We start from the raw sequence: 25,114 nt of genomic DNA on the forward strand, positions 1-25,114 counted from the left end.
GTAGAGCAGATCATGTAGCAGGCTGTCTCCTCTCTGTAGAGCAGCTCCTGTAGCAGGCTGTCTCCTCTCTGTAGAGCAGGTCATGTAGCAGGCTGTCTCCTCTCTGTAAAGCAGCTCCTGTAGCAGTCTGTCTCCTCTCTGTACAGCAGATCTTGTAGCAGGCTGTCTCCTCTCTGTAGAGCAGCTCCTGTAGCAGGCTGTCTCCTCTCTGTACAGCAGATCATGTAGCAGGCTGTCTCCTCTTTGTACAGCAGATCTTGTAGCAGTCTGTCTCCTCTCTGTACAGCAGATCTTGTAGCAGTCTGTCTCCTCTCTGTACAGCAGATCTTGTAGCAGTCTGTCTCCTCTCTGTAGAGCAGATCTTGTAGGTTGTCTCTCTCCCTTAGTAGAGCAGATCTTGTAGCAGGCGGTCTCCTCTCTTTAGAGCAGCTCCTGTAGCAGGCTGTCTCTTATCTGTAGAGCAGCTCTTGTAGCAGGCTGTCTCTTATCTGTAGAGCAGATCATGTAGCAGGCGGTCTCCTCTCTGTAGAGTAGCTCCTGTAGCAGGCTGTCTCTTATCTGTAGAGCAGATCATGTAGCAGGCGGTCTCCTCTCTGTAGAGCAGCTCCTGTAGCAGGCTGTCTCTTATCTGTAGAGCAGCTCTTGTAGCAGTCTGTCTCTTCTCTGTAGATCAGATCTTGTAGCAGGCTGTCTCTCTCTCTCTGCAGAGCAGGTTTTATAGCAGGCCATTTTCTCTCTGTAGCAGGCTGTCTCTTATCTGTAGAGCAGATCTTGTAGCAGGCTGTCTCTTATCTGTAGAGTAGATCTTGTAGCAGGCTGTCTCTTCTCTGTAGATCAGATCTTGTAGCAGGCTGTCTCTTCTCTGTAGATCAGATCTTGTAGCAGGCTGTCTCTTCTCTGTAGATCAGATCTTGTAGCAGGCTGTCTCTTCTCTGTAGATCAGATCTTGTAGCAGGCTGTCTCTCTCTCTCTCTGCAGAGCAGCTTTTATAGCAGGCCATTTTCTCTCTGTAGCAGGCTGTCTGTCTGTCTATCTCTCTTTCTCTCCCTCTCTCTTTGTAGAGCAGCTCTTGTAGCAGGCTCTCTCCTCCCTGTATAGCAGCTGCCCCACCATGCACCATTTTGTCCAGCCCCTACCCCGTACACACATGTCTGAACAGGACCAGTAAGGGCTCAATAAATGACAACTCCACAGATTTTTGTGCTAACCCGCCGCTCCATTCCTAACTAAGCGCTGCAGAATCTGTTGGCGCTATACAAACAAATAATAATAATAATAATGATATTGAGGTCAGAATCCTTTTCAGGAGATCACAGCACGGCCATCGGTCAGACCCTTCACAACCTCATTCTTATCCCCTGGGGATGTTATTTTTAGTTAGAATTCCCCTTTAACAAAGATGTATCAGGGATATACAAATAGGTTTGATTCACTGAAATAATAACACAATATAATGGTCGAATGATTTCCTGCCATCCCACACAACATTTCCAGGAATATCACCGAGCCTCCCAATCCCGGATCCCATGGAGATGGGACAGGGCGTGCTTCCCATTCTACAAGGGTTTCATCATGTCCTTAGAAATATGCGCACCTGACCGCTGAGTGTTTACTGACCCGAGCACCTGAGATTATCAGTCCCTGTACTGCAGTCAGACAGCTCCCTGATACCTGGGGAGACCTGGACGCCGGACACAAGTCATGGACCGCTCCTTGAAGTATCTCATCCTCTGCGGCCACTTACTCACCATAGCCGCTGCCCCCATTAATTCTTCTAAAGAAGCGGATATAGCGGAAATGATTCATCTAAGCAATAAATACTCTGGCACAGAGTTCCTGTTTAAGCTCTTAGAGGCTGAAGATGAAGAGGACTCCTATGTGCCGGTGAGTGTTCTTCACGCTGGGTTTATGTGGGTAACTGGGGCGGACGCCTTTACATTACATTGTCGCTTTATAACAGAAAATATTTAAAATTTAGTCTTTTTTTTTTTTTCAGGAAACCTCCGAAAGAAGAAAAAATTTGAAATTCTTCATGAAGGAGACGAGTTGTGCGATCTCTGACACCAAGGATCCTGAAAGCTGCGAATTTAAGCCGGACGGGGTGAGTATCGCTATGTATGTGGACAGCGAGGTATCGTAGAGAAAGATGGGGAGAAAATGTAACTAGAGATCAGGCGGAGATTAGATGACAGAAAATATAGCAGAGAAATAGATGAGATCTAGGATAGATAGAGCCCTGGAAAGAGGGGACAGCAGGGGAAGTCCCCCAACATGGAATGTGTGAGGTTCCATACCCCAAAACTCATAGCTAGTCACTGATTCTGTTTCAGTGTTCTTTTATATTTATATCAATAATTTATATAAATATGTGTAGGCACATTATATGCTACTAGCACTATGCTTATACTGATTGTGACATTGTACTATTTATTTCCTAGATAGAAAGATAGACAGACAGACAGACAGACAGAAAGATAGCTGCTGTATGAAGCCTAGCTGTGTCCTATAGTGATGAGCGAATACTGTTCTAGCGAATAGATATTCAATCGAATAGTAAGGTATCCAATCTATTGAATATTATCAAATAGTTCGCCAAATATTCGATAAATATTTGATAAGCGTTCAAATCCCCCAGCTTCCGTTTTTTACCTCCAAGTGGTCGAATAGATATCTTTCAATGATCGAATACTTGTTCCCACTGACTGTAATGGGATCAAATATTTAATCGAATATTCGGGAGATATTCGTACGAATATTGAATATTCAAATATTTTACTATTTGCTCATTACTAGCGTCCTATAATGTGTCCCCATGTACCTGTAGCCACACCTGTGCTGTATGAAGACTAGCCCTGTCCTATAATGTGTCCTGTAGCCATACCTGTGCTGTATGAAGCCTATCCGTGTCCTATAATGTGCCCCCATGTACCTGTAGCCACACCTGTGCTGTATGAAGCCTACCCGCATCCTATAATGTGTCCTGTAGCCACACCTGTACTGTATGAAGACTAGCCCTGTCCTATAATGTGTCCTGTAGCCACACCTGTGCTGTATGAAGCCTAGCCCTGTCCTATAATGTGTCCTGTAGCCACACCTGTGCTGTATGAAGCCTAGCCCTGTCCTATAATGTGTCCTGTAGCCACACCTGTGCTGTATGAAGCCTAGCCGCATCCTATAATGTGTCCCGTAGCCGCACCTGTGCTGTATGAAGCCTAGCCCTGTCCTATAATGTGTCCTGTAGCCACACCTGTGCTGTATGAAGCCTAGCCCTGTCCTATAATGTGTCCTGTAGCCATACCTGTGCTGTATGAAGCCTAGCCGCATCCTATAATGTGTCCTGTAGCCACACCTGTGCTGTATGAAGCCTAGCCCTGTCATATGATGTGTCCTGTAGCCACACCTGTGCTGTATGAAGCCTAGCCGCATCCTATAATGTGTCCTGTAGCCACACCTGTGCTGTATGAAGCCTAGCCCTGTCATATGATGTGTCCTGTAGCCACACCTGTGCTGTATGAAGCCTAGCCCTGTCCTATAATGTGTCCTGTAGCCACACCTGTTCTGTATGAAGCCTAGCCCTGTCCTATATGTCCCTATGTATCTGTAGCCACACCTGTGCTGTATGAAGCCTAGCCGCATCCTATAATGTGTCCTGTAGCCACACCTGTGCTGTATGAAGCCTAGCCCTGTCCTATAATGTGTCCTGTAGCCATACCTGTGCTGTATGAAGCCTAGCCCTGTCCTATAATGTGTCCTGTAGCCATACCTGTGCTGTATGAAGCCTAGCCGCATCCTATAATGTGTCCTGTAGCCACACCTGTGCTGTATGAAGCCTAGCCCTGTCATATGATGTGTCCTGTAGCCACACCTGTGCTGTATGAAGCATAGCCCTGTCCTATAATGTGTCCTGTAGCCATACCTGTGCTGTATGAAGCCTAGCCCTATCCTATATGTCCCTATGTATCTGTAGCCACACCTGTGCTGTATGAAGCCTAGCCGCATCCTATAATGTGTCCTGTAGCCACACCTGTGCTGTATGAAGCCTAGCCCTGTCCTATAATGTGTCCTGTAGCCACACCTGTGCTGTATGAAGCCTAGCCCTGTCCTATAATGTGTCCGTGTATCTGTAGCCACACATGTGCTGTATGTAACACTGTCACTATTTCATTGTATACAGGTGGTGATGGTGTGTGTGGCCGATATTATTACTGATCTGCATGAGAAAAAAATCACAGGACAATGTGTGAAAGAAGGCTGCACATCGAAAGGAGCGGTAAGAGAAGGCAAAGTATGGTGGATCAGGCATGTCTATAAGGGGCGATGTACATGAACATTCGGTGTATTAAATGTCAACCATTTATTTTATATGGAAAAGTACAACACAAACATAACACACTCATCTACATACATACATACATACATACACACTTACATACACACATACAGCTACATACATGTACACTTACACAAATACAGCTACACACATTTACACTTAAACACTTACAGCTACATACATATGCACTTACATACACACGTACAACTACATACATGAAAACTTGCACACATCTACATCTACTATACATCTACATACATGTACACTAACATGCACACATACAGCTACATACATATACACTTACAGTTACATACATGTAGCTTACACTTACATGTATAAAACTCTATTCATGTGCACTTACATACAGCCACACACACTCTACATACACTGCTACCCATTCATACACAAAGATCCATACTAACATATATATGCACACACACTAACATACACATGTATAATTATACAGACACTTAGTTACATACATACTATACAAACACAAATACACTACGTACAAACACACATTTTACCAAGAATAATCTGTTTGGGGACATATAAGAATCCAGCAGAACGGTGACGGCAGCTTGTGATGTCACTGGGATAGAGACCTGATATAACCCAGGTCAGTGCAGAGTTTACAGAGTTGTTGCCTCCAGAGCTGAGCTCATTGCTTGCAGTTTCAGTTCAGTAAATCGTGTTTTGCTACATTGTTACCTGACCCATAGATGACACAATGTAGCCAAGTGCTGGAAGTGAGCTCAGCATAGCAGAGGTGAATGAGCGGGCAGAGCGCCAGGGGCGGGCACACCTGACAAGTGCGGGAATACACGAGACTGTGCCAGGTTCCGGCTCCACCACAGCTCAGCACTGACACCTGATAGGCTCCTAGTCAGATCTATACTGAGGCATACCTATAGGGGGGCACAGGCCCTGTAAGTGCTCTTATGGGGCCCCTCTGCTCTGTATCAGGAGATCCATAAGTAATAAACAAGGCAGCAGAGAAGGGCAGAGACAGGTCAAAGGGGCGGAACTATAGGAACTATATAACAACCCACGGCCTACATCGACATTTGCTGAAATTTCCATCAGGGCAATCAGCACTGTATAATATATTAGAGCTGTCTCATGAAAAGCCATGGACCTGTGACATATAGACATTATCCGGACAGGTTTGTTATTAAGAATGCTTCAATTCACTGAAAGCAAGCAGAGAGCTTGATAACACCTAATGATTCAGCCTTACATTCAATGCTCTGTTGTTTTGCAGCACGCTATGAGGAGGGACACTGCGGACAAAACACAGGGCACGTTTGAGTTTTCTGTGGACCTCAAGAAAATCCATAAACAGGAATGTCTGGAATGTATCATCACCCACCTTCCGGGGCGCCCCTGACTTACTGTCATCATCTCCAGGGGCAGCCCTGACTTACTGTCATTACATTGTAGGGCGCACCTAAACAACTGTCATCACCTTCCAGAGCACCCCTGACTTACAGTTATCACCTCCCGGGGCGCCCCTGACTTACTGTCATCACCTTCCAGAGCACCCCTGACTTACAGTTATCACCTCCCGGGGCGCCCCTGACTTACTGTCATCACCTCCCAGTGTTCCAATGACTTTCAGTTATCGCCTCTCACAGCACCACTGACTTTCTGTTATCACCTCCCACAGCACTACTGACCTACTGTCATCACCGCCCACAGAACCCACTGACCTACTGTCATCACCCCACCCCCACCCCACAGCACCACTGACCTTCAGTTATCACCTCTCACAGCACCACTGACTTACAGTTGTAACATTCTAGAGCACCCTTAGTAAGTCAAGTCAACACCTCTCAGAGACACCCTGACCCTGACCAAGTTTTTGTTGTTTTTCTGGTGTTATTTTCCCTTGCTCTTGGTAGGACACCATAAATATCGTACACGATCACAGATCATGTACCACATTTAAAATACAATGGAGAGCTGCTGCCCCTGCTGGACATGACTGGTACTGCGACATCTATCCTATAAACAACACGAGAAGACATTTCTGAGATTTCTGATTTCTGGTTTCATAGAGAAAAATCATAAAGATAACAAACCTTCTGCATTTCCATTGTGTTCTCTGACTGCAGTTTTTTTCATTATGGGGGTTGGTAATTTCACAGTGGAAATGTCAATCATATTTCAGCCGCGCCCCCACAGTGGGCTGATCAGCAGTATTAACTACAGGATAAGTACATTTGTATGATTATATTCCATAATACAACATTCTTTTAACCCTTTACCATCTGCATGGTTTAGGAGTGATGAAATAAATCCATATAAATAGGATAACAGATACTGAAACAGATATGTAGGCCAGGCTGGGTCAATAGTTAGCATAGGGCTACTAGATAGCAGGCCTGGGATACTATAGTCCCCTCACTAGATACAATGGCTTATAGGGAACAGTACTAAGGCCTCTTACTGTCCCCTCACTAGATACAAGTGCTTATAGGGAATAGTACCTGGACCACTTAAAGGGGTTATCCAGTGCTACAAAAACATGACCACTTTCTTCCTGAGACAACACGACTCTTGTCTCCAATTCAGGTGTAATTTGCAATTAAGCTCCATTCACTTCAATGGAAATGAGTAGCAAAACCCCACCCAAACTCGAGACAAGAGTGGTGCTGTCTCTAGAAGAAAGTGGCCATGTTTGTGTAGGACTGGATAACCCCTTGACTGCCTTATGGCTTATAAGGAATACTGCCCAGACCCCTTGCAGCCAAACTCACCGGATACATTGTCTTCTAGGGAACAATACCTAGTAATCTCATGCCGATGTGTATTGCACTTCTCCTCCAGTTGATCTCTGTTCTCACTTCAAGTAAATGAAGGAATGCTAACTATATGCAAATGTCATCTTGTCCTGGCAGAAATGTCTTATAAACCAAGCTGGAATCACCAGTATTACATTCCCTAAAAACAGTTACTCTCCAGCAATTGGGCCTGGGAGGAATTTCCGTCAGAAGACAATAAAGTCACATCTCTGGTTCTGAACTTCGCCGTTACTTGTTTACACCCTATAAAAAGTGGAAGGAACTAGCAACATTCAGTGTCTATGGGAGTCTAAAGATCAGCTCTATAAAAGAGGATACCAACAATGTAAAATATTCCAACACATTAAATAGTAGAAAGAAAGCGGCACTCACCCACATTCGTGCAACATTCAGAGCTTGATTTATTTTAACCGTCCATGTCGACAAGCATGTTAGCAGGTGAGACGCTAGCGATTCATGATGGTAATTAGGTAACAGCTGTTTCACGCTACACAGCGCTTCTCCAGAAATAAATCAAGCACTGAATTTGCACGAATCTGGGTGAGTGCCGCTTTCTTTCTACTATTTAATGTGCTACTATAAATGTTACCTTGATACCCAAGAACTCAAAGTTACAAGTAAAATAATTGTAGGAGCTTTGTAAACCATTTTACCAGAGTTTTTTTAAGATAGGGGGGGCAAGCTGTGATTACTACCCCAGTACCCACCACCACAAGGATACTGCCAAAAGCCGAGTACGATCAGGTATAGAGCATCAAAAAATGTTGCTTCAGGTCTGGAGTGTAGCAGTCTAGTATTATTAGGCTGGGAAGTGCCTGATGGGCTGTTGCTTGGCTTTTCACCTGACTGGAATATAAAAAAGAAAAGAAGAATGTGAGTCCCCTTCCCTCTCTATTCTACAATCAGCTAGGTAAAAAGAAAACAACATGCAGTAGCAGCCTGGTACTACCAAGGAGGGCAGGGCCCTTCCCAGGATAACAATACCAGTCTGTTACCACCCCAGATCTGGAGCATCATTTTTTTATTTTTATTTTTTTTATCTGGGTGTGATGGTACCTGGCTGTTCCCAGTACCCTTGTGGTGATTGGTACTGGGGCAATAATCCTGGAATTAGGGCTAGCCCCTTAACAGGCTAACACTAAGCCCCACCTTAGTAATGGACACTGCCTATTCGACTGGCCGATTACTAAGCCTGTAAAGTGAATTTAAAAAAAATGCAGTACAGCCCAGCCAATAGGGGAGACAGAAAACAGTGATTTATATAGATCGTGTGATGTCCCACCGCTGGCGTTTTTCTCTTCTCTTATGCACCTGTCAAAAAGGTCTGAGGTTAAGTGGTGGATGAGGTACTTTATAGTTTCCCCACTAGGTGTCAGTGTTTCTTATATTTATATGTTTTTCTATACACCGCTGAAGGGAGCAAAGGGTTAATGTCTTTTATACCATGTGTTATGTGCTGACCACTAGGAGGTGCTCTGTTCTACTATCCTATCCTCTTTATTCTTTCTCCTGATCACACTTCAGCCACCACTCACAGGCAGGCACACAAAGGCCCCGGTAGGAGGAGTTACTGGTGGGAGAAAGTGAGTTAGTTCAGTTGAGTCTAGCTACCAGAGTGAGCAGATGCAGTAAGAGACAAACACTTCTTTTAAAGCAACTGCTACTTATACTATGCAGTGTTAAGCACTAGTAAGGGAGAGTAGCCACCAAGGAACACCCTAGCCCATACCAGGAACACGTCTAAAAAGTGCAGGACAGACTCCTGAAGAAATAGGAGTTGGTCTCAGTAGGACAAAGCTACTGTAAAGTAAAGGTCTACGTATCCTACTGCGCAGTGCAGGTAACTGGGACACCTCGGACACCTAGCTACGCCCAGATAACCATGGCTGGGCCTCGTTCTACCCTGACAGGACAAGTGGCTTGCAACTGTAGGCAGAAGGCGGTCAGACAAAGTCTAAACGTGAGTACGAGTATCACTTCACTTCACTAAAGATATCTACCAAGGTTTTGGCAGAGAGAGAAACAGATCGCTGATCTCAGGGAGACCAGCCAAAACGAAAACACTGCCGGCTGCTAATAAAAGCGCTCAGTGCAGTGAAGTCCTAGGTGCATGGGAAACATGAATATGCAAAAGAAGAGCCCATGGAGCCTCGTCAAAGAGTCTCAAAACACAGGACTAGGACCAGATATCCCTCCAGGAAGGACCCAGTCAAGGGGTGGCTCCTGTAAGGATACCACCAAAACCACCATATTAAGTGGCCCTATAAGTCAATGTAATTACAAGGGAAAAACCAAGGCCACGTTCCATCCACATACAGCTGTTTCGGGGTGTTGCCCCTCATCAGTGTGAAGCAGGATTCTGGCTAGGTGGGAGCAATGCCTAGTAGAGCCATAAGAGAAACAGAGCACTGATCTCAGGGAGACCAGCCAAACGACAACACTGCTGGCTGCTAATGAAAGCACTCAGTGCAGTGAAGTCCTTGGTGAATTGCCCCCTGGGAAACATGAATATGCAAAAGAAGAGCCCGTTGCGTTCCGGCAGAGTACTAGGCTACATTGGGTTAGGGCTCCTATGGCAAACTCTTCTCTCTACCTCTTACAAAGCACTACTAATACTATTTTTTCCTCCTCTCAAGCACCTACCTCAAGCACTAAGTCAAGCACTCAAGTTTGTGTGGTGCACTATGGCCGACCGGTCACTTGCCAGATGGTAGAGTGTGACGCCATCCCTATGGTGGTTGGTCGAAATATAGCTCAGCAAGATGGTATACTGTCATGACACCAGTGCCAGGTGGGCACACAGATATGGAGGCACACCTGCTCTTAGTTTAGAGTGGCGAGCTATACCCTTTCCCCTGTGGTCGGTGACCTGCCGGGCTGTAAGGAGATCCCTTGGGTACTTATTACGTTGGTCCGGAGTGGGGTTGTGACCCACCCGGACTATTGGTACCGCCACCCACAGAAAGGGGAGATGACTCAAAAGTTTGGTATTAACTGTGTAGGTGTCTGTAATAGTCCCATTAGCATAAATAAATCTTCTTTACTGTAGAAATACTTTATACAATAGCTGAAAGCGGACTGTGACGGAACAGAATCTGTGCTGAGAACCTTTAGAGTAGTAGAGCTGAGAGCAGTAGAGAGGAGTTTGTACTCAGAGTCCAGAACAGTGGAGAGGATTTTGTGCTTCAAGATCAAAGTAGTGGAGAGGAGTGTGTGCTGAGAGTCCCAACCCAGGTAGTGAAGAAGTAGTAGAATACTGAAGACTTGAAAATAGAATTTTACTTGTGCCCGTGTTTCGACCTTATCTATCGTGTATCACCTGTTTGCCCTACAGTGTCAGGTGACCCATCCTGTGAGGGTGACACAAGCCCCAGACCCTGGTACCTAAGTTGAGCAGAGCGGACAAGATTTCCTGGTTACACCTGTGCTGCGAGATAGAGTACGTAGGTATCTAGCAACTTTGCTCTATCCAAATCAGTTCCTCTTGTTTCAGGATACTGTCCTGCACTTTTAGATGTTTCCTCGGCATGGGTTGAGGTGGTCTTTGACTTGTCCTCTCCTTGGAGTATTGTAACACTGCATAGTGTGTAGAAGTGCTGCTTTCAAAAAACTGGTGTCTGTGTCTCCCATGTGTGTCTGTTCACTACCACACTTCAGACTACACTGGACTAGGTGTGTGTTTCCTTTCCTCATGTGACAACTTCCTAAAGGAGGTGTACTGTCCCCTGTGAGTGGTGGAGAAGAAAGTATAGAGAGAAAGAAGCATATAAATCGGTAAAGAAAAAAAAAAGTCTCTCATTGGTGCACAGATTACAACAAACAATGCCCCTTTAGTTACCTACAGCTGTGCAAAATACAAGTACAGTTACATACAATAGTGAAATCTTGTGGTAAAACTTAGGTACTATTTCATTACCACAGTTACTTGAAGTACAGACTTTTGCGAGGGGTGTATAACACTAGTAACACCTGTGATGGGACACCACATTTGTGTTTCAAAGATTTCTATTACCTGTGAAACGTGTACTGTAACCTGCAAAATTGTTGTTGTTGTTATATTTTTATATAAACGCACGGGAGTCTGTCTATCTCTACTCGCACCTGCACCTATACACACATTACCATACACCTTGGGTGGCGGTGCCGATAGTCCGGGTGGGTCAGTTGCCACTCCAGTTTGCCATGAAAAGAGCCCAAGGGACGCAGAACTGCCCAGAAGGTTACTGACCATTTCGGGGAATACAAGCTGGCCATACAAAAAAGCAGGTACCAACATCTCACCTGTGTGCTGGACTGGCACTGGCGTCACGACAAATAACATCAGAAGCCGTACACAACAGAATTGGTGTCACTGGCTATCTCAACTACTGGCCAAGTACCACAATTGGGCTTAGTGTCTGGCCCCAAAAGAGTGAAGTGTTCATGCACAGTAAATTACCTCCTTTCCGGCTGACTGGGCATGTTTTCTAGGGCTCGCTATGACGCCATCCAACCTCTCCAGTCAAATGCCATGCATTCAGTTTCAGACAAACCCCCGAGTCCGGCAGGTTCGCTCATCACTAGTTATTAAGTTTACCTAATAATTATCAAAACATATTGGAAATGTAAATCAGAAAAAGCACCTAACATACTGAGAAGAAAACATTGTGTAATACATCTGCCTATTAAAGAGGCATTGGATATTAGGCCGTAGCTGTATATGCAAAGCTGTCACCCCGATTCCCATCCATCACACTCCACCCTAAAATAAAATAGAATATGGGCACAGTATATAAGTTACACTGCACCGCAGGTAAAATACACAACGAGGAAGAAGACGCAAAGATCAACCAGAAGGTCAGCTACTCAGGAGCCCCATAACCAGCCATGAACAGAGAGAAGAGCCGGCAGGTGAGTTATCTCAGCTCCTGTATGTGTGTGGTGTATATGTGTTTATAGTGTATGTCTGGCCCTGTATGTGTGTGGAGTTGATATATGTATATAGGGAGATTTATCAAACATAGTGTACAGTGAAACTGGCTCAGTTGCCCCTAGCAACCAATCAGATTCCACCTTTCATTTTCCAAAGAGTCTGTGATGAATGAAAGGTGGAATCTGATTGGTTGCTAGGGGCAACTGAGCCAGTTTCACTTTACACCATGTTTGATAAATCTCCCCCATAGTGTACTGTATATCTGGCCCTTTTATATGTGCATACCTCCCAACCGTCCCGGATCCAGCGGGACAGTCCCGGTTTTGGGGTGATGTCCCGCTGTCCCGGAACGGTCCCCATGTGTCCCGCTGTCCCCCAGCCCCCATCCTTGCACCGGCCGGGTGCTGACTACGGCCTTTCCCTGTGAGCGCTCCTAATGAGCGCACACAGTGACACCTACTGGCCGCCCTGGGTAGCTACAAGCAGTAAGGGGTGGCCCCTCCAGTGCAGGCTCTGACCTAGTAGCTGCTCCTTCAGCGCCATCTCTCTGTCATCTGCTGTCAGCTGAAACGATCCCCCCACACACAGGCTGACAGTGTCTCAGTGCTGCCTGCCTCCTGCCCTACAATGCACTCCGGGACGCACACCGGTCACCGCACATGGAAGGTAAGAGCCACAGGTCTGCAGGAGGGACTGAGCCAAAGCCTGACAGATTTCTTTAACCCCTTATGTACTGCAGTATGCATAGCTCCCAACCGTCCCGGATTCCGCCGGACAGTCCCGTTTTCGGGGTGCTGTCCCGCCGTCCCAGAACGGCACCCAGTGTCCAGCATTATACGTGGCCCCACCAAATAAACAATAAACCAGTAACTCACTGTACCAGAAGTGACCTGCAGCCTCTGTCATGGATCACTTCCGGCACAGTCAGTGTCTGTATACCCCGCTGCCCGCCCCGGAGGATGACGGGAGTGCGCGCTCTGCCGGGAGAGGAGCTGCTGGGGCCGGCTGACAGGTGAGTTACTGGTTTATTGTTTTTCTGGTCGGGCCACACAAATGGGGGGATTGGCTACTATATAGGGGGATTGGATTCTATGTGTGGCACTATATGGGGGATTGGCTACTATGTGGGGCGCTATATGGGGGGATTGGCTACTATGTGGGCACTATATGGGGGCATTGGCTACTATGTGGGGCACTATATAGGGGGATTGGATTCTATGTGGGGCACTATATGGGGGATTGGCTACTATGTGGGGCGCTATATGGGGGGATTGGCTACTATGTGGGCACTATATGGGGGCATTGGCTACTATGTGGGGCACTATATGGGGGCATTGGCTACTATGTGGGGCACTATATGGGGATTGGCTACTATGTGGGGCACTATATGGGGGCATTGGCTACTATGTGGGGCACTATATGGGGGCATTGGCTACTATGTGGGGCACTATATGGGGGCATTGGCTACTATGTGGGGCACTATATGGGGATTGGCTACTATGTGGGGCACTATATGGGGGCATTGGCTACTATGTGGGGCACTATATGGGGGCATTGGCTACTATGTGGGCACTATATGGGGGCATTGGCTACTATGTGGGGCACTATATAGGGGGATTGGATTCTATGTGGGGCACTATATGGGGGATTGGCTACTATGTGGGGCGCTATATGGGGGGATTGGCTACTATGTGGGCACTATATGGGGGCATTGGCTACTATGTGGGCCACTATATGGGGGCATTGGCTACTATGTGGGGCACTATATGGTGATTGGCTACTATGTGGGGCACTATATGGGGGCATTGGCTACTATGTGGGGCACTATATGGGGGCATTGGCTACTATGTGGGCACTATATGGGGGCATTGGCTACTATGTGGGGCATTGGCTACTATGTGGGGCACTATATGGGGGATTGGCTACTATGTGGGGCACTATATGGGGCGATTGGATAATATGTGGGGCACTATATGGGGATTGGCTACTATGTGGGGCACTATATGGTGGATTGGCTACTATATGGGAGGATTGGAGTCTATGTGGGGCACTATATGGGGGGATTGGCTACTATATGGGGTGCTATATGGGGGATTGGCTACTATATGGGGCGTTATATGGGGGATTGGCTACTATGTGGGCACTATATGGGGGGATTGGATAATATGTGGGGCGCTATATGGGGGATTGACTACTATGTGGGGCGCTATATGGGGGATTGGCTACTATATGGGGGGATTGGATTCTATGTGGGGCACTATATGGGGGGGTTGGCTACTATGTGGGGCACTATGTGGGGGGAATGGCTACTATGTGGGGCACTATATGGGGGGATTGGCTACTATGTGGGGCACTATATGGGGGGATTGGCTACTATGTGGGGCACTATATGGGGGGATTGGCTACTATGTGGGCACTATATGGGGATTGGCTACTATGTGGGGCACTATATGGGGGCATTGGCTACTATATGGGGGATTGGATTCTATGTGGGGCACTATATGGGGGGATTGGCTACTATGTGGGGCACTATATGGGGGGATTGGCTACTATATGGGGCACTATATGGGGGGATTGGCTACTATATGGGGGAATTGGATTCTATATGGGGCACTATATGGGGGGATTGGCTACTATGTGGGGCACTATATGGAGGGATTGGCTACTATATGGGGGGATTGGATTCTATGTGGGGCACTATATGGGGGGATTGGCTACTATGTGGGGCATATATGGGGCATTGGCTACTATGTGGGGCACTATATGGGGGCATTGGCTACTATGTGGGGCATATATGGGGGCATTTGCTACTATGTGGGGCATATATGGGGGCATTGGCTACTATGTGGGGCATATATGGGGGCATTGGCTACTATGTGGGCATTATATGGGGCATTGGCTACTATGTGGGGCATATATGGGGGCATTGGCTACTATGCGGGGCACTCTATGGGTGATTGGGTACTATGTGGGGCACTATATGGGGATTGGCTACTATGTGGGGCACTATATGGGGATTGGATTCTATGTGGGCACTTTTGGGGGGATTGGATACTATGTGGGGCACTATAATGGGGGATTGGATACTATATCGGGCATTTTTGGGGGGATTGGATACTATATCGGGCATTATTCAGTCAACAGCATTAGCAGGGAATTACCTACAGGGAGGATTAACTAGAAAGCTTCAGGGGACTAACTACCATATGGATGCACAGAGGGCCTCCTATACTATATGGATGCACAGAGGGCCTCCTATACTATATGGATGCACAGAGGGCCTCCTATACTATATGGATGCACAGAGGGCCTCCTATACTATATGGATGCACAGAGGGCCTCCTATACTATATGGATGCACAGAGGGCCTCCTATACTATATGGATGCACAGAGGGCCTCCTATACTATATGGATGCACAGAGGGCTTCCTATACTATATGGATGCACAGAGGGCCTCCTATACTATATGGATGCACAGAGGGCTTCCTATACTATATGGATGCACAGAGGGCCTCCTATACTATATGGATGCACAGAGGGCTTCCTATACTATATGGATGCACAGAGGGCCTCCTATACTATATGGATGCACAGAGTGGCCTGAATACTTCTTAAAGGATACCTGTCACCCCCCGTGCCGGGGTGACAGGCTCCCGACCCCCCGTTAGAGCGCCCTATACTTACCTAATCCCGCTGGGTCCCGCTTCCTGATGCAGTCTGGTCACAGAGATTTCAGCTCCCGAAGCCCGGCGCGCACACTCACAGGAGAGTCCGATGCCCATAGAGAATGACGGAGCATCGGACTCCCCATTCATTCTCTATGAGCGTCGGACTCTGCTGTGTGCGCGCGCCAGGCTTCGGGAGCTGAAATCTCCGTGACCCGACCCCATCAGGAAGCGGGACCCGGCGCAATTAGGTGAGTATAGGGGGATCTAGCAGGGGGTCAGGAGCCTGTCACCCCGACACGGGGGGTGACAGGTCCTCTTTAAGGTCGTAACTGCTCATATGGAGGGGATACTGGAGGGGGGCCCATGAATCCTAGCTACGTCCCTGACTAGCTGGGTCCTATCGCCACCCCGGACACTGAAGGCCACGGAGAAAATGCACAGAGGACTTCTGATGCAAAACAGCCTAATCTACATCACTATCTAAGTCGCTATGTGGTGAAGATGCGGTGATATAGGGAGTATATGCGGTGATATAGGGAGTATATGAGTGTATAGTGTATATCTGGCCCTGTATATGTGTGTGGTGTATATGAGTGTATAGTGTATATGGGGCTTTTGTGTATTTGTTACATATAGTAGGACTTTATTATTCTGTCTTCTCCTGACTGCTATGTGTTTGGGCAGTTGATATGCACCTGTCTTACAGCGGATCCATTGCTCTGGATCTGGTAATACTGACCTCCTGTCCTGGTTTGTCTAGATACTGTTAGTTATTCTTCCTCTACACCTTCAACCGGACCTTGGATATGGCAGGTGTGAGGTGTGGAGAGTAGATGTAGGTGCGGCGACAGAGAGTCCCACTTTAAACAACTTTAAAAAAAAAACTTTAAAAAACTTTACTTTGTAGTGTCCTTCTTACAAAGCTGACTACTTGTCAGTAGAGAGCGGCTGAACTTACACTGTGCTCTACTGTACGATAAGTCTTGAGCTTGTCCGCCCCGTTTGTAAGGTGGTCGACTGTCCTATTCAGTTACTATGTTCTCAACTTAGACAAGGGGGAAGTCTCCCTTGACTCTGGAGTCCCTAGAGGTCTTGTCTAGCAATCCATAATGGTTGGGTCACTAGTAGTCAGGAACAGCTATATACATGTCCTGCCTGGCCTGTAGACATTCACTAACTGCTAACTATAGAAAGTGGGTGTATATGTAGCTAGACATAGTGTTAGCTGCAGCTGTGCTGTGTAAGAGTGTGACATCTAGTGGTTGGAGTAAGGAACAGCGGCCTCCTGTCCTAACCTGTGACACTAGAGAGAGAAAGTTTTATGTGTAAGAAGAGAAAAGAAATCACATAGTGCGACAATACAGTGCCACAGCAGATGATAGTTAAAGGGATTATCCAGGATTAGAATAAGCAGAGCTACTATCTCACATAGACAGTGCCATCCCTGTGTGTTATTACAATTGTGCTCCATTCACATCAGTGAAACTGAGCTCTACAACCCGCCCCCAAAGTGAGGATAAGAAAAATGCTGTTTCTGGCCATTTTTCATAATCCTGGATAACCCCTTCAATTCCAGTGCTGTGCATTTACTGCACTTATGTTCAATGGACCGAGAACCCGAGCCCACACAATTGGCACCAGCATCTATAGGGTTGACAGTAGGGCTAAGTGGTTAAATTAAATGTCCTGTACTGTGGATTATTGGGGGCGGGGGCCTATTGGCATGGTGGCTCAGCTGAGGCTGAAGAGACTAGTCCTGAATCCACAGTAAAGGACATCTGCTGAACTATTATGTGGGTACAGAGTGACACGTTAATAGGGATTAGAGGTTCACCTAGTGGACGTATCCAGAATCCGCCCATTTCTCACCGCTGACACAGCTCAGACTCTGACTGTCGCCCTGAATCCATTCCCGTCTTGACTGCTGTAACTCCTTACTAATCGGTCTTCCTTTCTCAAAGCTCTCCCCTCTCAAGTCTATCCTGAACGCAGCAGCCAGACTCATCTTCCTCTCCAGCCGTTATACTAATGTCTCCCCCCTGTGCCAGTCACTGCACTGGTTACCAATTAAATACAGAATCCAGTTCAAACTCCTCACCCTCACCCATAAATCTCTCCACAACTCTGCCCCTCCATACATCTCCTCCCTCATCTCCACCTATCATCCTCCCCGTGCTCTGCGTTCTGTTAATGACCTTACACCAACTTCTTCCCTAATCAGAACCTCTCACTCCCACCTCCAAGACTTCTCTTGTGCTGCACCAGTTCTCTGGAACTCCCTACCCAAAGAGCTCAGACTAGTTTCCAACATCCCCAGTTTCAAGCGTGCCCTGAAGACCCATCTCCTAAGCAGGTGTGCTTATAACCTTTCCTAATCTCATCTCCCTCTGTTATTCCTTCTGCATCCTCTCTATAACCTCTTCAGTGCCATCTACACTATACTGAGATTTTATGGTCAATGACTGGAACATCGACAAATAAAGCACTTGTTGCCTCTTGTGTTACTCCCAGTCATCCTAGTCTGTAAGCTCTCAAGAGCAGGTCTTTAATTTGTATTTTAATATTTTAATTTATTCATTGTATAATTTAATATAAATATAACCTGTAATGTATTTATATATTTAAATAAGCGCTGCGGAATCTGTTGGCGCTACACAAATACTTAATATTATTATTATTATTGGAAGAGCTTGTTGATACAGAAGTTCTGTACACGGTCAGCAGACTTTGTGAAGATAGCCTCTCTCATAAACTTGTGAATAGCTGGAACAGCAGTCTAGAACGAACCCATAAATCCCATATATATATATATATATATATATATATATATATAGGCTAACAGGAGGGAGTCTGATTGGGCAATAAGCATGAAAAAACCCTCTGTGATAGCGTAGAGCTCCTGAGGTAACTAGTTCAGGGATTGGTTAGTTGAGAAGCAGCAGACAGTGGCAGGAAATACATAATCAATAATATCAGACATCAGTTAACCCTAATGTACTTTGACTATGAGCCATGCAATACAACAGTGACACCTAGTGGCGGGAATTGTGTAATACAGTAACGACTGGTACCGACCTATACCTGCTTAGAAAAAAAAACAGTGGACCCCAGTCTGGGACACTGCAACTGTTAAACCTATAGAGGATCTTGAGAAAAAACATTGTAGACAGAGTAGGGAATTATTCTGAAAAACTATCACTGAGCTAAGAGATGCCAAAAATAAAAATGTTGAGGGGTATGAATGTGGGTATGAGGAATATGGATGTAGGTATGAATGTGGGTATGAGGAATATGGATGTAGGTATGAATGTGGGTATGAGGAATATAAATATGGGTATAAGGGGTATGAAGGTGGGTATGAGGGATATAAATATGGGTATAAGGGGTATGAAGGTGGGTATGAGGGATATAAATATGGGTATAAGAGGTATGAAGGTGGGTATGAGTGGTATGAATGTTGGTATGAGTGGTATGAATGTGAGTATGAGGGCCATGAATCAGGGTATGAAGGGTATGGATGTAGGTATGGTGGGTATGAAGGTGAGTATGAGGGATATAAATCAGGGTATGAGGGGTATGAATCAGGGTATGAACTAGCTGATAATTAACTAATCCCTGAATTCTGTGTTCCTGTTTTCTGGGTCCTAGTGCCTGTTTGTTGTTTCTGGTAGGGTAATCTAATTCAGGGTTTCCATAGGAACATTTTCAGGGATGGTGAGATTAGTTTGGTCTTCGAGCTTAAGAGAATACCTTCAAGTACCTTAGGAGGACTAAAAAGGTATAACAAAAAAAAAAAAAAAAGGTAACAATTGTTTTGGATAATTAAATGAAAAAAGTAACTTAAAATGAAATTTGAAAAAAACAATTATGATAATAGGTATAATCACCTTTATAATGGCTGCCCTATAGCTGTATGATACATAGCAGCCGCAGTTTCTCTTGTAGGGATTCTGTGTTCCCGTTTTCTGTCTCCCTGGGTCCTAGTGCCCGTTTGTTGTTTCTGCTGGGGTGCAATAATTCAGGGTTTCCACAGGGACATTTGCAGGGACGGTGAAGTTAGTTTTGTGTAGGGACAGATTAGGGCAGCCAGGGTCATATAGATAGGGAATATATTTATATATCCCCTCACATCCTCATCATCAATAGACTCGGCTCTCTGCTCCTCTGTATGATCACTAAGGTCTCGTGTGTTTTTTTATACAGTTGCACCCCAGATCATTAACATATGGAGGAGACAAGGGAGCGATCAGAAGATCTGAAGATGGAGGAAAACAGAATCAGGAGCCAAACAGCCGACAACCTGCTACATATGACAGAGCGGCCGCAGAGTCACCAATATATTTGTATTATCTGTCCCTTATTAGGGGGGATCAGCTGCCAACTTGTGGTGTAAAGGGGGATCAGCAGCCGCCTGGAGATAAACGTGTTAAACTGACCTCCGCATATTCTATAATCGGTCATTACTGTGAAAAGCTAAATGCTAATGGAAGAGGATTGGCTCTTACTGTATACTGACTATACTCCACTGTATACTGGTCTATACCCTGCTGTTTACTGTCTATACTCCACTCTATACCCTCCTGCATACTGTCTATACCCTGTTGTATACTGTTTTTTACCCTGTTGTATAATGGTCTATACCCTGCAGTATACTGGTCTATACCTTGATGTATACTAGTCTATACCCTGCTGTACAATAAAGTAAGTACAGGTCAAGTGTATTCATTTTAGAATCCTCTGTATAATAACATCCCATATTACAACATTCATTTAACCCTTTAACATCTGAATGGTTTAGGGGAGATGAAAGAAATCTATATAAATAAGACAAGACATATAAGACAGGATGGTCCGGTGGTCAGCAGGGGGCTGCTAGACTAGTTTATTGATATGTATATGTAGTACATGGTGTAAGTGGACTCTGGATAGTAAAGAGTTAAATAGTTTGCCATTTTCACTAACTAATTACCTGTGGGAAGTGGGTGGATACTTTGTATCTGTATGTGTGAGATACTGTCTATCCCCATTATATACTGGTCTATACCCTTCTGCATCCTGCATATCACCACTATATATTAGTCTGTACTCTGCTGTAAACAATAAAGAGCACAGAACCAAAGCAAGTACAGGATACATGTCTTTATTTTAGAATCCTCTGTATAATAACACCCCATATTACAACACTCGTTTAACCCTTTAACATCTGCATGGCTTAGGGGTGATGAAAGAAATCCTTATAAACAAGGCACACTGAACATGACACATAGTACAGGATGGGCTGGTGGTCAGCAGTGGGCTACTAGATGTTTATTGATATATCATTATTAGAGATGAGCGAGTAGTGAAATAATCGACTTTCGAGAATTCGAATCGAGTAGGCACTGAGATTCGACTATTCAAACGAATACTCGTTCCCATTATAGTCTATAGGAAAAAAATTCTCAGCACTTGGAAATCGAAATTCGACCACTTAGAGGACACCAAGTCCCCCATGAAACCTCCCTAAACGATGCCAACACCTCCGGAATGACACTGGGACATCAGGGGTAGCGTGCCTGGGTGCACCCAACACCGCAAAATCGCAGTATAATGCCACTCTCCGCAGTTGCAAATGAAAAATATTTGCGAACGCTTTAGGAACGTTTACGGCAATGTTCACACATTTCCTTCTTATTTTTTGCGCAGCGTTTCATACATGATTCCAATGTGCGTCCGTAGAGCGTCATGTGATTCACGCGTATCACGCATTATGCTGTACGAACGCTTGGCCGGAACAGAGCACAGATTGGCACACTGGGTATCAGGTGCCTTTTACTTGGTAACTGGCACACTAGTAGGTATCACGTGCCTTTAACTGGGTAACTGGCACAATAGGTATCACTTGCCTTTTACTGGACTGCTGGTACAATGCGTATAACGTTAACGTGCCCTTATTGGGCTAAACCAGGGACACTATAAGTCACTTGTATGAGATCAAAGACAAAGATATGTGCTATAATGGCAAAATTGGCACACCAAATAATGAAAATATAAAAGTACTTTATTGATCAGGTACACAATACAAAAATTACAAAGTCCCATTTAAAACCATTTAAAAATCCCAAACTCCAGGGAAAGCATATGGTCTAATGCAATCCGAGACAGGCAGCCCCATAACTGGTATGTACTACCCCTATCATGTAAAACAATGTATACACATAGATATATAGGTCACCAAATCAAAATATTGCACACATATATATAAAAAAAAAAAAAACCGTGTGGTGGAAATAAGTAATAATAAAGCAATAAAGCAATATGAAAGAAAGAAGAAAAAACTGTGAGAGAAGATGACCAAAGCTGTATATCACCAAATCAAGATGATAAGGGTAAGTGGGGGTGCCGTCTGAAGATCCCCACGCGTTCCGTCCCTACACTCGGACTTCCCGCGTATTCGTCACACTACTGGATGGAATTTGAATCTTTCGAATACCGCAATATTAGATCGAATACCATCTCGAATAAGGAACAGTGTCTCCTACTCACTAGATACAATGGCTTATAGGAACCAGTGCTCGGACCCCTTTTCACTAATTACCCTACCCACAGGGGTAATGGAAAGAGTGGGTAACATCAGGTGTAGAGCATCAAAAACTGGTGCTCCAGGTCTAGATCTGTAACAGGAAAGTATTATTAGGAAATTATTAGTCAGGCTGTGGCTTTACTCTTTACCAGGTGGGTTATGGGAAACAGGGAAAATCCTTGAGCTTTTTTTCTTTTCAATTATTTCTTCATTAACCCCTTCAGGGCCGAGGTCATTGATGCACGAATGTCCGGGTCAAATTAATGCAATGTTCCTCCCCGCCTTCTAAGAGCCATAGCGTTGTTATTTTTCCACCTACAGAGCTGGTTGGGTGTCATTTTTTGCACCATGATCGCTACATTTTATTGATATCATATTGGTAAAAGAGAAAAATTTTGACTGTTTTCTATAATTTTTTTCTAATATAGAAAATATTAAAAATAAGCAATTCCTGGTGTGTTTTTTTTTTTTTTTTTTTTTCACTTTTCATTTACGCTGTTCACTGTGCGGGAAAAATATTGTTACATTTTAATAGCTCGGACAATTCCTCATGCTATGTAATATGTTTATTTCTTTATATTTTTTAATATTTTTATTTGTATAATGAGAAAGGGGGTAATAAATCTTTATTGGGGCATTTATATATATATATATATATATATATATATATATTTTATTTTTTTTATTTTTTTTTTATTTTTTTTTTTAATGTTTTAAAACTTTTTTTATTTTTACACATTTTGCATCGCATATATAAATCCCTTAGGGGACATATATATATATATATATATATATATATATATATATGCAATGCTCTGATTGCATATACTGATCTATGCTTTGCCATAGCATATCATTCATCAGTATTTACGGCCATATGTGCATACAGTCTGCCTGAGAGCAGACTCTATGAACAGATGGATGATCTGACAGGACAGGGGTAAGTGGCTTACCCCGCCTGCCGGTACAAGTGATCAGGAACTGCAGGGGTCCCGATCAGTCATTGACAGGACCTTGTCCTCTCACTGACTGCCTAAAATGCTGTGCATCATGGCATTTAAGAGGCATAATGACAGGCAGCTGCGGGTCTTAGAACAGTAATGTGTGCAGGGCCGATCACATTGAAACGGCCATGCACACATTAACCCCTAGACGACCCAGGACGTAGGGATACATCATGGAAGTCTGTCACCAGACGACCCTGGATGTAACTGTACGTCCTGGGTGGTTCTCCCGCTATGAAGCGCGCTCCGGAGCGCTGCCGATCGCGCTGCCGCGTGCCATTAACCCCTTAAACGTCGCGATCGCGGCGCGACCGCGGCGTTTAAGTGTAAGTGACCGGGGGAGTCCCCTGTCACTTACCGATTGGGACCCCCGCAGTCGTTGAAACCGACCGCCGGAGGTCTCTCACCTGCCTCCGTGCGGTCCGATCGGCGATCTGCTACACTGAGCCTGCACAGGCAGGCTCAATGAGCAGAGCACCGATAACACTGATCAATGTTATGCCTATGGCATAGCAATCATCAGTGTAGAAATCAAAGTAGTAAATGTAAAAGTCCCCCAAAGGGACTTCAAATGTGTAAAAAAAAAGTTCAAAACACTATTACACTACCCCAAAACCCCTCCCCCAATAAAAGTTGAAATAACCCCCCTTTCCCATTATATAAATAAAACATATAAAAATAAATAAATAGATAAACATATAATATACTGTAGCGTGCGTAATTGTCCGATCTATTAAAATATAACAAGCGTCATTGTGATCGGTGAACGGCGTACACGAAAAGAGGGAAAAAAGTGCACGGATTACCGATTTTATGTTACATTATATATTTTAAAAAATCAATAAAAAGTGATCAAAACGTCCGATCTTCACAAATATGGTATTAATAAAAATACAGGCCCGTAGGTGAAAAAATAAAACCGTTATAAGTGTCACAATAGGCCCATTTTATTAATAATTAATTGCCAAAAAAAAGGATTTCATAAAAAAATATATATATATAACATTAGAGAATCTGTGTAACCTGCATATGGTTGTGTTCGGACTGACCTATAGAATAATAGTGTCATGTCGCTTTTACCATATAGTGCATTATGTAGACACAGGAACCCCCCAAACGTTACCATATTGCATTCTTTTTTACGATTTCACCAATTTATATCTTCATAAATAATATATTTGGGATTCCATCATACATGTTATGGTAAAATGAATGACGCCATTACAAAGTACAACTATTCCTGTAAAAAACAAGCACTTACATGGCTTGTAGATAGAAAACTGAGAGTGCTGGAGCTCTTAGAAGGGGAGGAGGGAAAAACGAAAACACTAAGATCAAAATTTGCGCGGTCCACTGGGTCATTTTGGGCCAAAGGGTTAAACCCCCTTCCCAGCCAGGAATGTTTATATACATTCATACTGCACTGGGTATGTGCAACAGGAAAGTATATAGCCGTATGGCTGACATGAAGGGGTTAAAAAAGAATGTCCCCCCCCCCCCCATTCCATAATCATCCAGGTTAAAGATAAACAAGCAGCAGCAGCCTGATACTACCAAAGGAATTTATATTATTCCTTCCCAGCCAAATAATACCAGTCTGTTACCACCCCAGACCTGGAGCCACTTTAAGGCTGGGTTCACACTACGTATATTACAGTCAGTGTTGTGGTCCTCATATTGCAACCAAAACCAGGAGTGGATTAAAAACACAGAAAGGCTCTGTTCACACAATGTTGAAATTGAGTGGATGGCCGCCATTTAATGGCAAATATTTGCTGTTATTTTAAAATAACGGCTGTTATATTGAAATAATGGCAGTCATTTACTGTT

The 25,114-nt window shown here is 44.7% G+C and overlaps 1 protein-coding gene and 1 long non-coding RNA gene across 2 annotated transcripts; both read left to right on the forward strand.

Annotated features, from left to right (window-relative positions):
• Positions 1–1,641: 1,641 nt before the first annotated feature.
• Positions 1,642–6,353, forward strand: LOC138784868 (cathelicidin-6-like). Its single transcript, XM_069960566.1, has 4 exons — positions 1,642–1,884; positions 1,997–2,101; positions 4,175–4,270; positions 5,595–6,353. The coding sequence occupies exons 1-4, from the start codon at positions 1,702–1,704 to the stop codon at positions 5,718–5,720; spliced, it is 510 nt and encodes a 169-aa protein (XP_069816667.1). The 5' UTR covers positions 1,642–1,701; the 3' UTR covers positions 5,721–6,353.
• Positions 6,354–11,941: 5,588 nt separating this feature from the next.
• Positions 11,942–20,439, forward strand: LOC138784869 (uncharacterized). Its single transcript, XR_011361966.1, has 2 exons — positions 11,942–12,027; positions 19,922–20,439. It is a non-coding gene; the product is annotated as an uncharacterized lncRNA (long non-coding RNA).
• The last annotated feature ends 4,675 nt before the right edge of the window (positions 20,440–25,114 follow it).

This window comes from Dendropsophus ebraccatus, chromosome 2 (genome assembly GCF_027789765.1).
Source record: "Dendropsophus ebraccatus isolate aDenEbr1 chromosome 2, aDenEbr1.pat, whole genome shotgun sequence".
Taxonomy (NCBI): domain Eukaryota; kingdom Metazoa; phylum Chordata; class Amphibia; order Anura; family Hylidae; genus Dendropsophus; species Dendropsophus ebraccatus.

Coding starts and splice junctions, on each gene's coding strand:
- LOC138784868 (XM_069960566.1), top strand. CDS start 1,702: ATGGACCGCTCCTTGAAGTATCTCATCCTCTGCGGCCACTTACTCACC. Junction 1,885..1,996: donor AAGAGGACTCCTATGTGCCG/GTGAGTGTTCTT, acceptor TTTTTTTTTCAG/GAAACCTCCGAAAGAAGAAA. Junction 2,102..4,174: donor GCGAATTTAAGCCGGACGGG/GTGAGTATCGCT, acceptor CATTGTATACAG/GTGGTGATGGTGTGTGTGGC.